The following is a 19227-nucleotide window of genomic DNA, read 5'->3' as shown; positions in this document are numbered from 1 at the left end:
CTTGATTCATAAGTAGCACGCATGATAGATTCATAAGGTAATTTGAATTTCTTTCTTGGAAAGTGTCCCATGCCTTTCTTTAAAGGAAATTGGAATCTAATGTTCCCTTCCTTCATATCAATAATCGCACCAATCGTTCTAAGGAAAGGTCTACCAAGAATAATAGGGCAAGAAAGATTGCAATCTATATCAAGAACGATAAAATCTACGGGCACCAAATTTCTATTAGCAACAATAAGAACATCATTGATTCTTCCCATAGGCTTTTTAATGGTGGAATCCGCAAGGTGCAAATTTAAAGAGCAATCATTAAGATCGTGGAAGTCTAGAATATCGCATAAAGTTTTCGGAATTGTGGAAACACTAGCACCCAAATCACACAAAGCAAAACACTCAAAATCTTTAATTCTAATCTTTATAGTAGGTTCCCACTCATCATTAAGTTCTCTAGGTATAGAAACTTCCAAATTAAGTTTTTCATCATAAGATTGCATCAAGGCATCAACAATATGTTTGGTAAAAGCTTTGTTTTGACTATAAGCATGAGGAGAATTAACAACAGATTGCAACAAGGAAATACAACCTTTTAAAGAGCAATTATCATAATCAAATTCCTTGAAATCCGAGATAGTAGACTCAATATTATTAGAAGTTGAGGATTCTCCAATCTCTCTTTTACCAAATTTAGCATTAAGATCTAAAGATTTCAAATTTTTGGGACGCCTTCTAGGCAAAGTTGATTCGTCATCACTCCCATAATCGTCAAACTTCATATTGCAAAACATAAATCTAATAGGAGACACATCGATAACTTTAAGATCCTCATCATTATTTTCGTGAAGATTAGAAGAACACGCTTTTATAAAGCTTTCTTTTTTAGCATGCAATCTAGCGGTTCTTTCCTTGCTCTCGTCAATGGAGATTCTCATTACTTTGAGAGACTCATTGATATCATGCTTAGGAGAAGAGGATCCAAGTTTAAGAGAATTGACATCGAGCGAAAGTCTATCAACATTCCTAGCCAAATCATCAACTTTGAGCAATTTTTCTTCAAGCAAAGCATTAAAATTCTTTTGAGAAATCATAAATTCTTTCACACTATTCTCAAAATCAGAGGGCATCTTATTAAAATTACCATAAGAATTACTGTATGAATTTCCATAATTATTAGAGGGATTACTAGGGAATGGTCTAGCATTAAATTTCCTCTATAAGCATTGTTTCCAAAATTATTCCTACCAACAAAATTCACATCCATAGATTCATTATTATTCTCAATCAAAGAAGACAAAGGCATATCATTGGGATCAAGAGGAGTATTTTTAGTAGCAAACATCTTCATAAGTTCATCCATCTTTCCACTCAAAACATTGATTTCTTTTATAGCATGCAGTTTTTTACTAGAAGATCTTTCGGTGTGCCATTGAGAATAATTAGCCATAATATTATCAAGCAATTTTGTAGCATCTCCTAATGTAATTTCCATAAACGTGCCTCCTGCGGCCAAATCTAAGAGATTTCTAGAAGCAAAGTTCAAACCGGCATAAAAATTTGTATGATCATCCATAAATTCAAACCATGAGTAGGGCAATTGCGAAGCATCAATTTCATTCTTTCCCAAGATTGGGCAACATGCTCGTGATCAAGTTGTTTAAAATTCATAATATCGTTCCTAAGAGTGATGATCTTAGCGGGAGGAAAATACTTAGAGATAAAAGCATCTTTGCACTTGTTCCAAGAATCAATACTATTTTTAGGCAAAGACGAAAACCAAACTTTAGCATGATCTCTAAGTGAAAACGGAAATAACTTCAATTTGACAATACTGTTATCCGTATCTTTCTTCTTTTGCATGTCACACAAATCAACAAAATTGTTTAGATGAGTAGCGACATCTTCACTAGGAAGGCCGGCGAATTGATCTTTCATAACAAGATTCAGCAAGGCAGTATTGATTTCACAAGACTCAACATCATTAAGAGGAGCAATCGGAGTACTAAGGAAATCATTATTATTGGTATTCGAGAAATCACACAACTTGGTATTATCTTGTGCCATGGCAACAAGTAATCCAACACACAAGCAAACAGAAAAAAGGCAAGCGGAAAAAGAGAGGAGGAGATTGGGAAAGAGCGGGCGAATAAAACGACAAGAAGTGGGGGAGAGGAAAATGAGAGGCAAATGGCAAATAATGTAAATGCGAGGGATATGAGTTTGTGATGGGTACTTGGTATGTCTTGACTTGAGTGAAGACCTCCTCGACAACGGCGCCAGAAATCCTTCTTGCTACATCTTGAGCTAGCGTTTGTTTTCCCCGAAGAGGAGAGGGTGATGCAAGAAGTGTAGCGTAAGTATTTCCCTCAGATTTTGAGAACCAAGGTATCAATCCAGTAGGAGGCTCCTCAAAAGTCCCACGCACCTACACAAACAAACTGAGAACTCGCAACCAACGCAATAAAGGGGTTGTCAATCACTTCACGACCACTTGCGAAAGTGAGATCTAATAGAGATAGTATGATAAGATAAATATATTTTTGGTATTTTATGATATAGATGCAAGAAAATTAAAGATGCAAATAAAAGTAGATTGAAAGCAAATATGATAAGAGATAGACCCGGGGGCCATAGGTTTCACTAGAGGCTTCTCTCGAGAGCATAAGTATTACGGTGGGTGAACAAATTACTATCAAGCAATTGATAGAAAAGCGAATAATTATGACGTTATCTAGGCATGATCATGTATATAGGCATCACATCCAAAACAAGTAGACCGACTCCTGCCTGCATCTACTACTATTACTCCACACATCGACCGCTATCCAGCATGCATCTAGAGTATTAAGTTCATAAGAACGGAGTAACGCTTTAAGCAAGATGATATGATGTAGAGGGATAAACTCATGCAATATGATATAAAACCCATCTTGTTATCCTCGATGGCAACAATACAATAAGTGTCTTGCAACCCTTTCTGTCACTGGGTAAGAACACCGCAAGATTGAACCCAAAGCTAAGAACTTCTCCCATGGCAAAAAAGATCAATCTAGTAGGCCAAACCAAACCGATAATTCGAAGAGACTCGCAAAGATAACTCAATCATATATAAAAGAATTCAGAGAAGATTCAATTAATAACCATAGATAAATCTGAACATAAACTCACAATTCATCGGATCTTGACAAACACACCGCAAAAAGAGATTACATCGAATAGATCTCCACAAGAGAGGGGGAGATCATTGTATTGAGATCCAAAAAGAGAGAAGAAGCCATCTAGCTAATAACTATGGACCCGTAGGTCTGAGGTAAACTACTCACAACTCATAGGAGGGGCAAGGATGTTGATGTAGAGGCCCTCCATGGTCGATTCCCCCTCCGGCAGAGTGCCGGCGAAGGCTCCAAGATGGGATCTCGCGGATACAGAAGGTTACGGTGGTGGAAATTGTGTTTCGTCGTGCCCCTGGATGTTTTCGGGGTCCGTAGGTATATATAGGAGGAAGAAGTACGTCGGTGGACGCCCGAGGGGCCCACGAGACAGGGGGCGTCCTATAGGGGGGGGGCCCTCCTATATCATGGGGCCCTCGGAGCTTTCTTGACTTGCACCCCAAGCTCTCCGGATCAGATTTGTTCCAAAAATAACGATCCCAAAGGTTTCATTCCGTTTGGACTCCGTTTGATATTCCTTTTCTTCGAAATACCGAAATAGGCAAAAAAAACAACAATATGGGTTGGGCCTCCGGTTAGTAGGTTAGTCCCGAAAATGATATAAATATGTAGAATAAAGCCCATAAGCATCCAAAACAGGTAATATAATAGAATGGAACAATCAAAAATTATAGATACGTTGGAGACGTATCACACACTAATCGGGTTCAAGCATCCTCGGGTTCAAGCCCATAAGCATCCTCGACATCAACATACATAACTCATATTATATTATATCATCAACGAACGTTAAGCGTGCGGACCCTACGGGTTCAAGAATGATGTAGACATAACCAAGACGCTTCTTCGGTCAATAGCCAATAGGGGGACCTGGATGCCCATATTGGTTCCTACATATTTCACGAAGATCTTTATCGATCGAACCTTTATGACAACATACGTAGTTCACTTTGTTCTTTGGTATGTTACTTGCCCGAGATCCGATCGTCGGTATCTCCATACCTAGTTCAATCTCATTACTGGCAAGTTACTCGTTCCGTAATACATCATCTCGTAACTAACTCCTTAGTCAGTTTGCTTGCAAGCTTCTTGTGATGTTGTATTACCGAGAAGCCCAGAGATACCTATCCGTCATACGGAGTGACAAATCCCAGTCTCAATCCATGCCAACTCAACATACACACCTTCGGAGATACCTGTAGAGCACCTTTATGATCACCCAATTACGTTGTCACGTTTGATGGCACACAAGGCATTCCTCCGCAGTCCTGGAGTTGCATGATCTCATGGTCGAAGAAACATGTATTTGACATTAAGAAAGCAGTAGTAATAAACTAAACGATCATATGCTATGCTAATGGTCGAGTCTTGTCCATCACACCATTTTCATAATGATGTGATCCCGTTATGAAATGACAACTCATGTCTATGGTTAGGGAACCTTAACCATATCTGATCAATGAGCTAGTCTAGTAGAGGCCCAGTAGGGACACGGTATTTGTTTATGTATCCACGCATGTATTTAAGTTTCCGGTCAATACAATTCTAGCATGAATAATAAACCTTTTATCATGAGTAAAGAAATATAATAATAACAACTTTATTATTGCCTCTAGGGCATATTTCCATCAGTCTCCCGCTTGCACTATAGTCAATAATCTAGTTCACATCGCCATGTGATTAACAACCAATTAGTTCTAAGGCGTGATCATGTTTTGCTTGTGAGAGAGATTTTAGTCAACGGGTTCACAACATTCAAAGCCGTGCGTACTTTGCATATATCTATGTCCACAAAGCTCTGCATGAAGCTACTCTACCTAATTGCTCTCACGTTCCAATACGTATCCAGATTGAGACTCAGAGTCGTCCGGATTGGAAGGTAAGTTCTGTCGTATACCGAAAAAGTGAGACTAAACAAGCGTGCGAAGGAAGTATGCCCATCTAACTTGTCGATAGCATACCATTTCTTGGACGGGTGCAGAAGAGAGGCATAAAATTCTCCCGACAACCCCCGAGCCGCCAAAGTCGTCGACAAAACTAACCGCTGTACCGAGCTTATCATGTACTTCCTCCGTTCGGAATTACTTATCACAAAAACGGATGTATCTATAACTAAAATACATCTAGATACATTCATTTTATGGACGAGTAATTCCGAACGGAGGGAGTAAGTTTTAAATAAAACGGTGCCTTTTTTTTGAATCGCGAGAATCCGGTTTGCACGTCCGGTTCGAGCGGCAGCTTTTAGGGATGAGATCACCTGGGTTTGACATTCACCCAAGTCTCCCCGCAAAAAAGGAAAAAACAAAGGCGTTCACTCACTAAGTCTAAGCGTTTGACCTTTGTAATCATGAGAAATGGACTCGTCCCGGTATATTTGGCCAGTTAAGTATTGTCAGGGCAGAGGCTTTGGACAGCGAAAGCGCACCGCGTCAGCGCCAGTTCGCACTTAATTACGCTGACTCTCAGCCGCCCAGCGCCCGAGTCGACCAAGCAAACCACCCGAGGCCACACGCGCGAGGCGAATCTGGCCGCACGAATGATCTGCCCCCCGCCCGAACAAGAGGCCAGCGTTGCACCGCGGACCCCGAAGGCGTGACCGGCGGATGCAAGCGGAGCGCAGAAACAAGTGGGTACGGTGGGACGGGAGGATAAAGCAGCAGCAGCAGCAGCGGCACGCACGCGATTTTTCTCTCTTTCCTTCCGTTTGTTTAGCCCCTCACCGCTTCTTCTTCCTCGTCCCCTCCCCCCTCTTGCGCCCAACTAGTACCACCCTCGTCTCCACCCGTCCCCCTCTCCCGCACGCTCGCGGCCCGGCACGGAAATTAGGGAACCTGCGCGCCTTTCCCTTTCGGTACCGTGCATTGCCCTTTCTCACCTTGAGAGTTGGTGCAAACTTCGCCGGTGCATCCAAACCCCGTGATACAATACGCTCTATCACACATAAACCTCCTTATATCTTCCTCAAAACAGCCACCATACCTACCTATTATGGCATTTCCATAGCCATTCTGAGATATATTGCCATGCAACTTTCCACCGTTCCATTTATCATCATGACATACATTACTATTGTCATATTGCCTTGCATGATCATGTAGTTGACATCGTATTTGTGGCAAAGCCACCATGCATAATCTTTTCATATATGTCACTCTTGATTCATTGCCCATCCCGGTACACGCCGGAGGCATTCATACAAGGAAAAAAATAGCGCGTTATTTGTAATAGCGCAGCCTTCAAAAAAAGCTATAAACGAAATAGCATGCTAATAGCGCGCTATTTTGCAAAATAGCGTTTCACAAAACATTATTCAGATTTCAGCATATAGCATACAAATGACAGATATATCAACACAAATGACAGATTTCAGCAGCTAAAACCAAGGCTAAAATATTGTTCAGATAACAAAGCATGGTCCAGATATAGGCATATAGCACTGTTCAGAGTTCATACATTCAGATTTCAGACAAACAAAGTAGACAGATAAATTAAACAACCAACAAGCAAGGTCCAGAATAACAAAAATAAGGACTTAGGACTTTAGGAGCCAGCCAACAACGATGTAGAAGCTCAATCTGAATCAGATGAACTTGCTGCAATGGCATTCAGATTAGAGGAGGTGACGGAGACTCCAGGAGGTGACGGGACCCGAGGAGGCGATGTAGCGACCCGAGGAGGCGGCAAGAGGCGGCCGGCTGTGGCTGGAGGAGACGGGCGAAGCACCGGCGGCCACCGCTGCCTCATTTGATTTGGGAAGGGCTCGCTCGGTAGGTTGGTTAGGGTTCGCTCGGTTGGAGGAGAAGATATATGCTTGGTTACTGGGCCAGAAAGCCCAAAAGTATAGTGGGCTGATGAAAAATTTGTCTGAAAAAAAAACACCGTCGAAAAAATAGCACCGATACGCACTATAGCACGCAATCGCCGTATTTAGCGCGAATAGCGCCGTAGCGAGTGAAATCTGCATAGCGTAGCGTTTAGTTCCAGAAACACAATAGCGCGCTATTAGCGCCACTATAACGCGGTATTTTTTTTCATTGATTCATATAGAGTCATATCTTGTTCTAGTTTCGAGTTGTAATTCAGGAGTTGTAAATATATAGAAGTGTGATGATCATCTTTATTAGAGCATTGTCCCTATAGAAAAAAAAAGAAAGGCCAAAAAGAAAAGAAAAAAAAGGCCAAAGAAAAGAAAGGGAAAGGCCAAAAAAAAGAGAAAGGCCAAAGAAAAAGAAAAAAAGGGAAAAAAGGGGGCAATGTTACTACCTTTTTCCACACTTGTGCTTCAAAGTAGCACCATGTTCTTCATATAGAGAGTTTCATTTGTTGTCTCTTTCATATACTAGTGGGAATTTTTCATTATAGAACTTGGCTTGTATATTCCTATGATGGGCTTCCTCAAATGCCCTAGGTCTTCATGAGCAAGCAAGTTGGATGCACACTGCTACGTCTTGAGCTAGCGTTGGTTTTCCCCGAAGAGAAGAGGGTGATGCAGCAAGTGTAGCGTAAGTATTTCCCTCAATTTTTGAGAACCAAGGTATCAATTCAGTAGGAGGTTCCTCAAAAGTCCCACGCACCTACACAAACAAACTGAGAACTCGCAACCAACGCAATAAAGGGGTTGTCAATCCCTTCACGGCCACTTGCAAAAGTGAGATCTAATAGAGATAGTATGATAAGATAAATATATTTTTGGTATTTGATGATATAGATGCAAGAAAATTAAAGATGCAAATAGAAGTAGATTGAAAGCAAATATGATAAGAGATAGACCCGGGGGCCATAGGTTTCACTAGAGCCTTCTTTCGAGAGAATAAGTATTACGGTGGGTGAACAAATTACTGTCAAGCAATTGATAGAAAAGCGAATAATTATGACGTTATCTAGGCATGATCATGTATATAAGCATCACATCCAAAACAAGTAGACCGACTCCTGCCTGCATCTACTACTATTACTCCACACATCGACCGCTATCTAGCATGCATCTAGAGTATTAAGTTCATAAGAACGGAGTAACTCTTTAAGCAAGATGATATGATGTAGAGGAATAAACTCATGCAATATGATATAAAACCCATCTTGTTATCCTCGATGGCAACAATACAATACGTGTCTTGCAACCCTTTCTATCACTGGGTAAGAACACCACAAGATTGAACCCAAAGCTAAGCACTTCTCCCATGGCAAGAAAGATCAATCTAGTAGGCCAAACCAAACTGATAATTCGAAGAGACTTGCAAAGATAACTCAATCATACATAAAAGAATTCAGAGAAGATTCAATTAATAGCCATAGATAAATCTGAACATAAACTCACAATTCATCGGATCTTGACAAACACACCGCCAAAAAGAGATTACATCGAATAGATCTCCACAAGAGAGGGGGAGATCATTGTATTGAGATCCAAAAAGAGAGAAGAAGCCATCTAGCTAAGTACTATGGACCCGTAGGTCTGAGGTAAACTACTCACAACTCATAGGAGGGGCAAGGATGTTGATGTAGAGGCCCTCCATGGTCGATTCCCCCTCCGGCAGAGTGCCGGCGAAGGCTCCAAGATGGGATCTTGCGGATACAGAAGGTTAGGGCGGTGGAAATTGTGTTTCGTGGTGCCCCTGGATGTTTTCGGGGTCCGTAGGTATATATAGGAGGAAGAAGTACGTCAGTGGACGCCCGAGGGGCCCACGAGACAGGGGGCCGTGCCCTACAGGGGGGCGCGCCCTCCTATCTCGTGGGGCCCTCGGAGCTTTCTTGACTTGCACCCCAAGCTCTCCGGATCAGATTTGTTCCAAAAATAACGCTCCCGAAGGTTTCATTCCGTTTGGACTACGTTTGATATTCCTTTTCTTCGAAATACTGAAATAGGCAAAAAAACAACAATATGGGCTGGGCCTCCAGTTAGTAGGTTAGTCCCAAAAATGATATAATAGCATGGAACAATCAAAAATTATAAATACGTTGGAGACGTATCAAGCATCCCCAAGCTTAATTCCTACTCATCCTCGAGTAGGTAAATGATAAAAAGAGAATTTTTGATGTGGAATGCTACCTAGCATAATTCATAATGTAATTTTCTTTCATTGTGGCATGAATGTTCAGATCCAAGTAATACAAAATAAAAGTTCATATTGATATAAGAAATAGAAATACTTCAAGCATACTAAGCAAGTAATCATGTCTTCTCAAAATAGCATGGCCAAAAGAAGGTTATCCCTACAAAATCATATAGTCTGGCTAAGCTCTATCTTCATCACACAAAGTATTTAATCATGCACAACCCCGATGACGAGCCAAGCAATTGTTTCATACTTTAATAATCTCAAACTTTTTCAACTTTCACGCAATACATGAGCGTGAGCCATGGACATAGCACTATATGTGGAATAGAACGGTGGTTGAGGAGAAGACAAAAAGGAGATGATAGTCTCACATCAACTAGGCGTATCAACGGGCTATGGACATGCCCATTAATAGATATCAATGTGAGTGAGTAGGGATTGCCATGCAACAGATGCACTCGAGCTATAAATATATTAAAGCTCAACAAAAGAAAACTAGTGGGGTGCATCCAACTTGCTTGCTCACGAAGACCTAGGGCATTTTGAGGAAGCCCATCATTGGAATATACAAGCCAAGTTCTATAATGAAAAATTCCCACTAGTAAATGGAAGTGACAACATATGAGACTCTCTATCATGAAGATCATGGTGCTACTTTGAAGCACAAGTGTGGTAAAAGGATAGTGGCATTGTCCCTTCTCTCTTTTTCTCTCATTTTTTTATTTGGGCCTTTTCTCTCTCTTTTTTATGGCCTCCCCTTTTTTTCGTCCGGAGTCTCATCCCGACTTATGGGGGAATCATAGTCTCCATCATCCTTTCCTCACTGGGATAATGCTCTAATAATGATGATCATCACACTTTTATTTTTTTACAACTCAATAATTACAACTCGATACTTAAAACAAAATATGACTCTATATGAATGCCTCCGGCGGTATACCAGGATATGCAATGAATCAAGAGTGACATGTATGAAAGAACTATGAACGGTGGCTTTGCCACAAATACAATGTCAACTACATGTTCATGCAAAAAGCAATATGACAAAAGTAATGTGTGTCATATGAACGGAACGGAGGAAAGTTGCATGGCAATATATCTCAGAATGGCTATGGAAATGCCACAATAGGTAGGTATGGTGGCTGTTTTGAGGAAGGAGTATGGTGGGTGTATGGTACCGGCGAAAGTTGCACGATACAAGAGAGGCTAGCAATAATGAAGAGGTGAAAGGAGTGCGTATAATCCATGGACTCAACATTAATCAAAAGAACTCATATACTTGTTGTAAAAATTTAGAAGTCATCAAAAACCAAAGCACTACATGCATGCTCCTAGGGGGATAGATTGGTAGGAAAAGACCATCGCTCGTCCCCGACTGCCACTCATAAGGAAGACAATCAATAAATAAAATTGTGCTCCAACTTCATCACAAAGCTGTTCACCATACGTGCATGCTACGGGAATCACAAACTTCAACTCAAGCATTCTTTAAATCCATAATCACCCAACTAGCATGACTTTAATATTACTACCTCCATATCTCAAAACAATTATCAAGCATCAAATTGATCATAGCATCCAATTCACTTTCTATGATAGTTTTTATTATACCCAACTTGGATGCTCATCATTCTAGGACCAAATTAAAACCATAGCAAATACCATGCTGTTCTAAGAGACTCTCAAAATAATATAAGTGAAGCAAGAGAGACTAGCAATTTCTATAAAATTAATCCACCACCATGCTCTAAAAGATATAAGTGAAGCACTAGAGCAAAAACTATCTAGCTCAAAAGATGTAAGTGAAGCACATAGAGTATTCTAGCAAATTCTAATCAAATAGGCTTCTCCAAAAAGGTGTGTTACAGCAAGGATGATTGTGGTAAACTAACAATCAAAGACCAATATAATACACGACGCTCCAAGCAAAACACATATCATGTAGTGAATAAAAATATAGCTCCAAGTAAAGTTACCAATGAACAAAGACGAAAGAGGGGATGCCTTCCCGGGGCATCCCCAAGCTTAGGCTTTTGGCTATTCTTGAATATCTTGGGGTGCCATAAGCATCCCCAAGCTTAGGCTCTTGCCACTCTTTATTCCATAGTCCATAAAAGCTTTACCCAAAACTTGAAAACTTCACAACACAAAACTCAACAGGAAATCTTATAAGCCCCGTTAGTGAAAGAAAACAAAACCACAACATAAGGTACTGCAATGAACTCATTCTTTATTTATTTTGGTGTTAAACCTACTGTATTCCAACTTCCTTATGATTTATAAACTAATTTATTAGCCATAGATGCATTGAAATAAGCAAACAACACACGAAAAACAGAATCTGTCAAAAACAGAACAGTCTGTAGCATCTGTAACTAATGCAAACTTCTGGAACTCTAAAAATCCTACCAAAATAGGACATACTGTACAACTTGTTTATTGATCAGAAGCAAAAAAGAATCAACGCAAAATATTTTTCTGTGATTTATTGAATTTTTTCTCGTGAGCGCAAAGTTTCTGTTTTTCAGCAGAATCAAATCAACCATCATCATAGTTTATCCTATAGGTTCTACTTGGCACAAACACTAAACAAAAGATAAAAACACATCTAAACAGAAAGTAGAAACTAAATTTAACACTAAACAGGAACAAAAACAAAGAACATAAAGAAAATTGGGTTGCCTCCCAACTAGCGCTATCGTTTAACGCCCCTAGCTAGGCATAAAAGCAAGGATAGATCTAACGAGTGCCATCTTTGGCACTTGATTCATAAGTAGCACGCATGATAGATTCATAAGGTAATTTGAATTTCTTTCTTGGAAAGTGTCCCATGCCTTTCTTTAAAGGAAATTGGAATCTAATGTTCCCTTCCTTCATATCAATAATCGCACCAATCGTTCTAAGGAAAGGTCTACCAAGAATAATAGGGCAAGAAAGATTGCAATCTATATCAAGAACGATAAAATCTACGGGCACCAAATTTCTATTAGCAACAATAAGAACATCATTGATTCTTCCCATAGGCTTTTTAATGGTGGAATCCGCAAGGTGCAAATTTAAAGAGCAATCATTAAGATCGTGGAAGTCTAGAATATCGCATAAAGTTTTCGGAATTGTGGAAACACTAGCACCCAAATCACACAAAGCAAAACACTCAAAATCTTTAATTCTAATCTTTATAGTAGGTTCCCACTCATCATTAAGTTTTCTAGGTATAGAAACTTCCAAATTAAGTTTTTCATCATAAGATTGCATCAAGGCATCAACAATATGTTTGGTAAAAGCTTTGTTTTGACTATAAGCATGAGGAGAATTAACAACAGATTGCAACAAGGAAATACAACCTTTTAAAGAGCAATTATCATAATCAAATTCCTTGAAATCCGAGATAGTAGACTCAATATTATTAGAAGTTGAGGATTCTCCAATCTCTCTTTTACCAAATTTAGCATTAAGATCTAAAGATTTCAAATTTTTGGGACGCCTTCTAGGCAAAGTTGATTCGTCATCACTCCCATAATCGTCAAACTTCATATTGCAAAACATAAATCTAATAGGAGACACATCGATAACTTTAAGATCCTCATCATTATTTTCGTGAAGATTAGAAGAACACGCTTTTATAAAGCTTTCTTTTTTAGCATGCAATCTAGCGGTTCTTTCCTTGCTCTCGTCAATGGAGATTCTCATTACTTTGAGAGACTCATTGATATCATGCTTAGGAGAAGAGGATCCAAGTTTAAGAGAATTGACATCGAGCGAAAGTCTATCAACATTCCTAGCCAAATCATCAACTTTGAGCAATTTTTCTTCAAGCAAAGCATTAAAATTCTTTTGAGAAATCATAAATTCTTTCACACTATTCTCAAAATCAGAGGACATCTTATTAAAATTACCATAAGAATTACTGTATGAATTTCCATAATTATTAGAGGGATTACTAGGGAATGGTCTAGCATTAAATTTCCTCTATAAGCATTGTTTCCAAAATTATTCCTACCAACAAAATTCACATCCATAGATTCATTATTATTCTCAATCAAAGAAGACAAAGGCATATCATTGGGATCAAGAGGAGTATTTTTAGTAGCAAACATCTTCATAAGTTCATCCATCTTTCCACTCAAAACATTGATTTCTTTTATAGCATGCAGTTTTTTACTAGAAGATCTTTCGGTGTGCCATTGAGAATAATTAGCCATAATATTATCAAGCAATTTTGTAGCATCTCCTAATGTAATTTCCATAAACGTGCCTCCTGCGGCCAAATCTAAGAGATTTCTAGAAGCAAAGTTCAAACTGGCATAAAAATTTGTATGATCATCCATAAATTCAAACCATGAGTAGGGCAATTGCGAAGCATCAATTTCATTCTTTCCCAAGATTGGGCAACATGCTCGTGATCAAGTTGTTTAAAATTCATAATATCGTTCCTAAGAGTGATGATCTTAGCGGGAGGAAAATACTTAGAGATAAAAGCATCTTTGCACTTGTTCCAAGAATCAATACTATTTTTAGGCAAAGACGAAAACCAAACTTTAGCATGATCTCTAAGTGAAAACGGAAATAACTTCAATTTGACAATACTGTTATCCGTATCTTTCTTCTTTTGCATGTCACACAAATCAACAAAATTGTTTAGATGAGTAGCGACATCTTCACTAGGAAGGACGGCGAATTGATCTTTCATAACAAGATTCAGCAAGGCAGTATTGATTTCACAAGACTCAACATCATTAAGAGGAGCAATCGGAGTACTAAGGAAATCATTATTATTGGTATTCGAGAAATCACACAACTTGGTATTATCTTGTGCCATGGCAACAAGTAATCCAACACACAAGCAAACAGAAAAAAGGCAAGCGGAAAAAGAGAGGAGGAGATTGGGAAAGAGCGGGCGAATAAAACGACAAGAAGTGGGGGAGAGGAAAATGAGAGGCAAATGGCAAATAATGTAAATGCGAGGGATATGAGTTTGTGATGGGTACTTGGTATGTCTTGACTTGAGTGAAGACCTCCTCGACAACGGCGCCAGAAATCCTTCTTGCTACATCTTGAGCTAGCGTTTGTTTTCCCCGAAGAGGAGAGGGTGATGCAGCAAGTGTAGCGTAAGTATTTCCCTCAGTTTTTGAGAACCAAGGTATCAATCCAGTAGGAGGCTCCTCAAAAGTCCCACGCACCTACACAAACAAACTGAGAACTCGCAACCAACGCAATAAAGGGGTTGTCAATCCCTTCACGACCACTTGCGAAAGTGAGATCTAATAGAGATAGTATGATAAGATAAATATATTTTTGGTATTTTATGATATAGATGCAAGAAAATTAAAGATGCAAATAAAAGTAGATTGAAAGCAAATATGATAAGAGATAGACCCGGGGGCCATAGGTTTCACTAGAGGCTTCTCTCGAGAGCATAAGTATTACGGTGGGTGAACAAATTACTGTCAAGCAATTGATAGAAAAGCGAATAATTATGACGTTATCTAGGCATGATCATGTATATAGGCATCACATCCAAAACAAGTAGACCGACTCCTGCCTGCATCTACTACTATTACTCCACACATCGACCGCTATCCAGCATGCATCTAGAGTATTAAGTTCATAAGAACGGAGTAACGCTTTAAGCAAGATGATATGATGTAGAGGGATAAACTCATGCAATATGATATAAAACCCATCTTGTTATCCTCGATGGCAACAATACAATAAGTGTCTTGCAACCCTTTCTGTCACTGGGTAAGAACACCGCAAGATTGAACCCAAAGCTAAGCACTTCTCCCATGGCAAAAAAGATCAATCTAGTAGGCCAAACCAAACCGATAATTCGAAGAGACTCGCAAAGATAACTCAATCATACATAAAAGAATTCAGAGAAGATTCAATTAATAACCATAGATAAATCTGAACATAAACTCACAATTCATCGGATCTTGACAAACACACCGCAAAAAGAGATTACATCGAATAGATCTCCACAAGAGAGGGGGAGATCATTGTATTGAGATCCAAAAAGAGAGAAGAAGCCATCTAGCTAATAACTACGGACCCGTAGGTCTGAGGTAAACTACTCACAACTCATAGGAGGGGCAAGGATGTTGATGTAGAGGCCCTCCATGGTCGATTCCCCCTCCGGCAGAGTGCCGACGAAGGCTCCAAGATGGGATCTCGCGGATACAGAAGGTTACGGTGGTGGAAATTGTGTTTCGTGGTGCCCCTGGATGTTTTCGGGGTCCGTGGGTATATATAGGAGGAAGAAGTACGTCGGTGGACGCCCGAGGGGCCCACGAGACAGGGGGCGTCCTATAGGGGGGGGCGCCCTCCTATATCATGGGGCCCTCGGAGCTTTCTTGACTTGCACCCCAAGCTCTCCGGATCAGATTTGTTCCAAAAATAACGATCCCAAAGGTTTCATTCCGTTTGGACTCCGTTTGATATTCCTTTTCTTCGAAATACCGAAATAGGCAAAAAAAACAACAATATGCGTTGGGCCTCCGGTTAGTAGGTTAGTCCCGAAAATGATATAAATATGTAGAATAAAGCCCATAAGCATCCAAAACAGGTAATATAATAGAATGGAACAATCAAAAATTATAGATACGTTGGAGACGTATCACACACTAACCGGGTTCAAGCATCCTCGGGTTCAAGCCCATAAGCATCCTCGACATCAACATACATAACTCATATTATATTATATCATCAACGAACGTTAAGCGTGCGGACCCTACGGGTTCAAGAATGATGTAGACATAACCAAGACGCTTCTTCGGTCAATAGCCAATAGGGGGACCTGGATGCCCATATTGGTTCCTACATATTTCACGAAGATCTTTATCGATCGAACCTTTATGACAACATACGTAGTTCACTTTGTTCTTTGGTATGTTACTTGCCCGAGATCCGATCGTCGGTATCTCCATACCTAGTTCAATCTCATTACTGGCAAGTTACTCGTTCCGTAATACATCATCCCGTAACTAACTCCTTAGTCAGTTTGCTTGCAAGCTTCTTGTGATGTTGTATTACCGAGAAGCCCAGAGATACCTATCCGTCATACGGAGTGACAAATCCCAGTCTCAATCCATGCCAACTCAACATACACACCTTCAGAGATACCTGTAGAGCACCTTTATGATCACCCAATTACGTTGTCACGTTTGATGGCACACAAGGCATTCCTCCGCAGTCCTGGAGTTGCATGATCTCATGGTCGAAGAAACATGTATTTGACATTAAGAAAGCAGTAGTAATAAACTAAACGATCATATGCTATGCTAATGGTCGAGTCTTGTCCATCACACCATTTTCATAATGATGTGATCCCGTTATGAAATGACAACTCATGTCTATGGTTAGGGAACCTTAACCATATCTGATCAATGAGCTAGTCTAGTAGAGGCCCAGTAGGGACACGATATTTGTTTATGTATCCACGCATGTATTTAAGTTTCCGGTCAATACAATTCTAGCATGAATAATAAACCTTTTATCATGAGTAAAGAAATATAATAATAACAACTTTATTATTGCCTCTAGGGCATATTTCCATCAGTCTCCCGCTTGCACTATAGTCAATAATCTAGTTCACATCGCCATGTGATTAACAACCAATTAGTTCTAAGGCGTGATCATGTTTTGCTTGTGAGAGAGATTTTAGTCAACGGGTTCACAACATTCAAAGCCGTGCGTACTTTGCATATATCTATGTCCACAAAGCTCTGCATGAAGCTACTCTACCTAATTGCTCTCACGTTCCAATACGTATCCAGATTGAGACTCAGAGTCGTCCGGATTGAAAGGTAAGTTCTGCCGTATACCGAAAAAGTGAGACTAAACAAGCGTGCGAAGGAAGTATGCCCATCTAACTTGTCGATAGCATACCATTTCTTGGACGGGTGCAGAAGAGAGGCATAAAATTCTCCCGACAACCCCCGAGCCGCCAAAGTCGTCGACAAAACTAACCGCTGTACCGAGCTTATCATGTACTTCCTCCGTTCGGAATTACTTATCACAAAATCGGATGTATCTATAACTAAAATACATCTAGATACATTCATTTTATGGACGAGTAATTCCGAACGGAGGGAGTAAGTTTTAAATAAAACGGTGCCTTTTTTTTTTGAATCACGAGAATCCGGTTTGCACGTCCGGTTCGAGCGGCAGCTTTTAGGGATGAGATCACCTGGGTTTGACATTCACCCAAGTCGCCCCGCAAAAAAGGAAAAAACAAAGGCGTTCACTCACTAAGTCTAAGCGTTTGACCTTTGTAATCATGAGAAATGGACTCGTCCCGGTATATTTGGCCGGTTAAGTATTGTCAGGGCAGAGGCTTTGGACAGCGAAAGCGCACCGCGTCAGCGCCAGCTCGCACTTAATTACGCTGACTCTCAGCCGCCCAGCGCCCGAGTCGACCAAGCAAACCACCCGAGGCCACACGCGCGAGGCGAATCTGGCCGCACGAATGATCTGCCCCCCGCCCGAACAAGAGGCCAGCGTTGCACCGCGGACCCCGAAGGCGTGACCGGCGGATGCAAGCGGAGCGCAGAAACAAGTGGGTACGGTGGGACGGGAGGATAAAGCAGCAGCAGCAGCAGCGGCACGCACGCGATTTTTCTCTCTTTCCTTCCGTTTGTTTAGCCCCTCACCGCTTCTTCTTCCTCGTCCCCTCCCCCCTCTTGCGCCCAACTAGTACCACCCTCGTCTCCACCCGTCCCCTCTCCCGCACGCTCGCGGCCCGGCACGGAAATTAGGGAACCTGCGCGCCTTTCCCTTTCGGGAAAACTCCTCCCCATCCTTCCCGCGGCGGCGGCCTTCCGTTCTCCCCTCTCCCCGCGGTCAGTTCCGGCGGCCGTGATTTGGTGCGGGCGGGTGTGCGTTCCGCTGCCTCGGCCGGCGAATCCTGACCTCTCCGCTCTGTTTGTGGCCTGCAGGTGACCCGCGCGGGGCCGTGGTCCCACCTCTCGGGCGGGATTTGTCGGGCCGAGGCGGCCGCTGCGAGCCCGCGACTGTGCGGTGCCGGCCGCTGAATCGGGCGGGCTGACTAGGAGGAGGAGGAGGGGGAGGGGGATGCTGCGGTGGGCCGTGATCTTATCCCAAGCGCGTGGCTAGGTTTCGGGCGGGGATGGAAGGTGCGAGGGCGGCGGAGTTGGCCGCCGGCGGCGGGGATGTGCAGGTTAAGGGCGGCAAGGAGGGCGGCCAGGCCGCGCAGCAGCAGCTGCCGGTGGGCAGCGAGCCGGTCGAGATGCCCGCCACGCCGCTGCCGCACGCCCGCGAAATCGAGTGGTCCGAGCATTTCTCCTTCTTCAACTCCATGGGCACCGGCACGGACGGCGTGATGGGGCCGGCCAGCGTCGGCATGTCGCGCTCCGAGTCGTCCAGGCCCGGCAGCGTCACCCAGCAGCAGCAGCAGCGCTGCCTGGCGGGCAGCAACGCCGACGAGAGGGTGGAGGAGCTCACCGTGAGGAACTGCATCAGCTCCGAGGCTCACCAGCCTGCTGCCTCTGCCGGCGGGAGCACTGGCGGCACTGGGGACAGGCCTGCCGTTATGCGGGGCCTCTGGGGTAACTTCACAAGGATGGCGTGGAGGACCGCCGATGCCGCTAGCAGGGAAGCCTTGGCCGTCAGCCTTGGCAACGCCATGGGGTCTCACAACGTTGATGCTTCTGGCAAGGGAATGCCGTTTGGCCGCGGCGAAAATGGTAGTACCGAGTTCAATATGTCATTTGGTAATCAGCAGCAGCAGCATATCTTGTCTTCACGGCCGAAACAGAGTGAGCAGCAGCATGTCTTGTCTTCACGGCAGAATCAGAGCGAGCAGCATGTCCTGTCTTCACGTCCGAACCAAAGCAGCCAGCATGTCCTGTCTTCACTGCCAAATCAGAGCGAGCAGCATGTCCTGTCTTCACGTCCGAATCAGAGCGAGCAGCATCTCCCGTCTTCACGGCTTAATCAGAGCGGGCAGCATGTCCTGTATTCACGGCCAAATCAGAGCGAGC

General features: G+C 42.2%; 1 protein-coding gene across 1 annotated transcript in view; it reads left to right on the top strand.

The window, feature by feature from the left end:
* Nucleotides 1-17827: 17827 nt before the first annotated feature.
* The window catches only part of LOC123147298 (protein SUPPRESSOR OF PHYA-105 1), a gene marked incomplete in the record, with an annotated part of 8861 nt that continues 7461 nt past the window's right edge, over nucleotides 17828-19227 (top strand). Inside the window, 2 exon segments of the mRNA XM_044566533.1 lie at nucleotides 17828-18066; nucleotides 18163-19227. Coding sequence (XP_044422468.1) covers nucleotides 18354-19227 — 874 coding nt within the window.

Source organism: Triticum aestivum, chromosome 1B, assembly GCF_018294505.1.
Source record: "Triticum aestivum cultivar Chinese Spring chromosome 1B, IWGSC CS RefSeq v2.1, whole genome shotgun sequence".
Taxonomy (NCBI): Eukaryota; Viridiplantae; Streptophyta; class Magnoliopsida; order Poales; family Poaceae; genus Triticum; species Triticum aestivum.
Note: the sequence above shows the minus strand (reverse complement) of the source record. Positions and strands in the feature narration are given on the sequence as shown.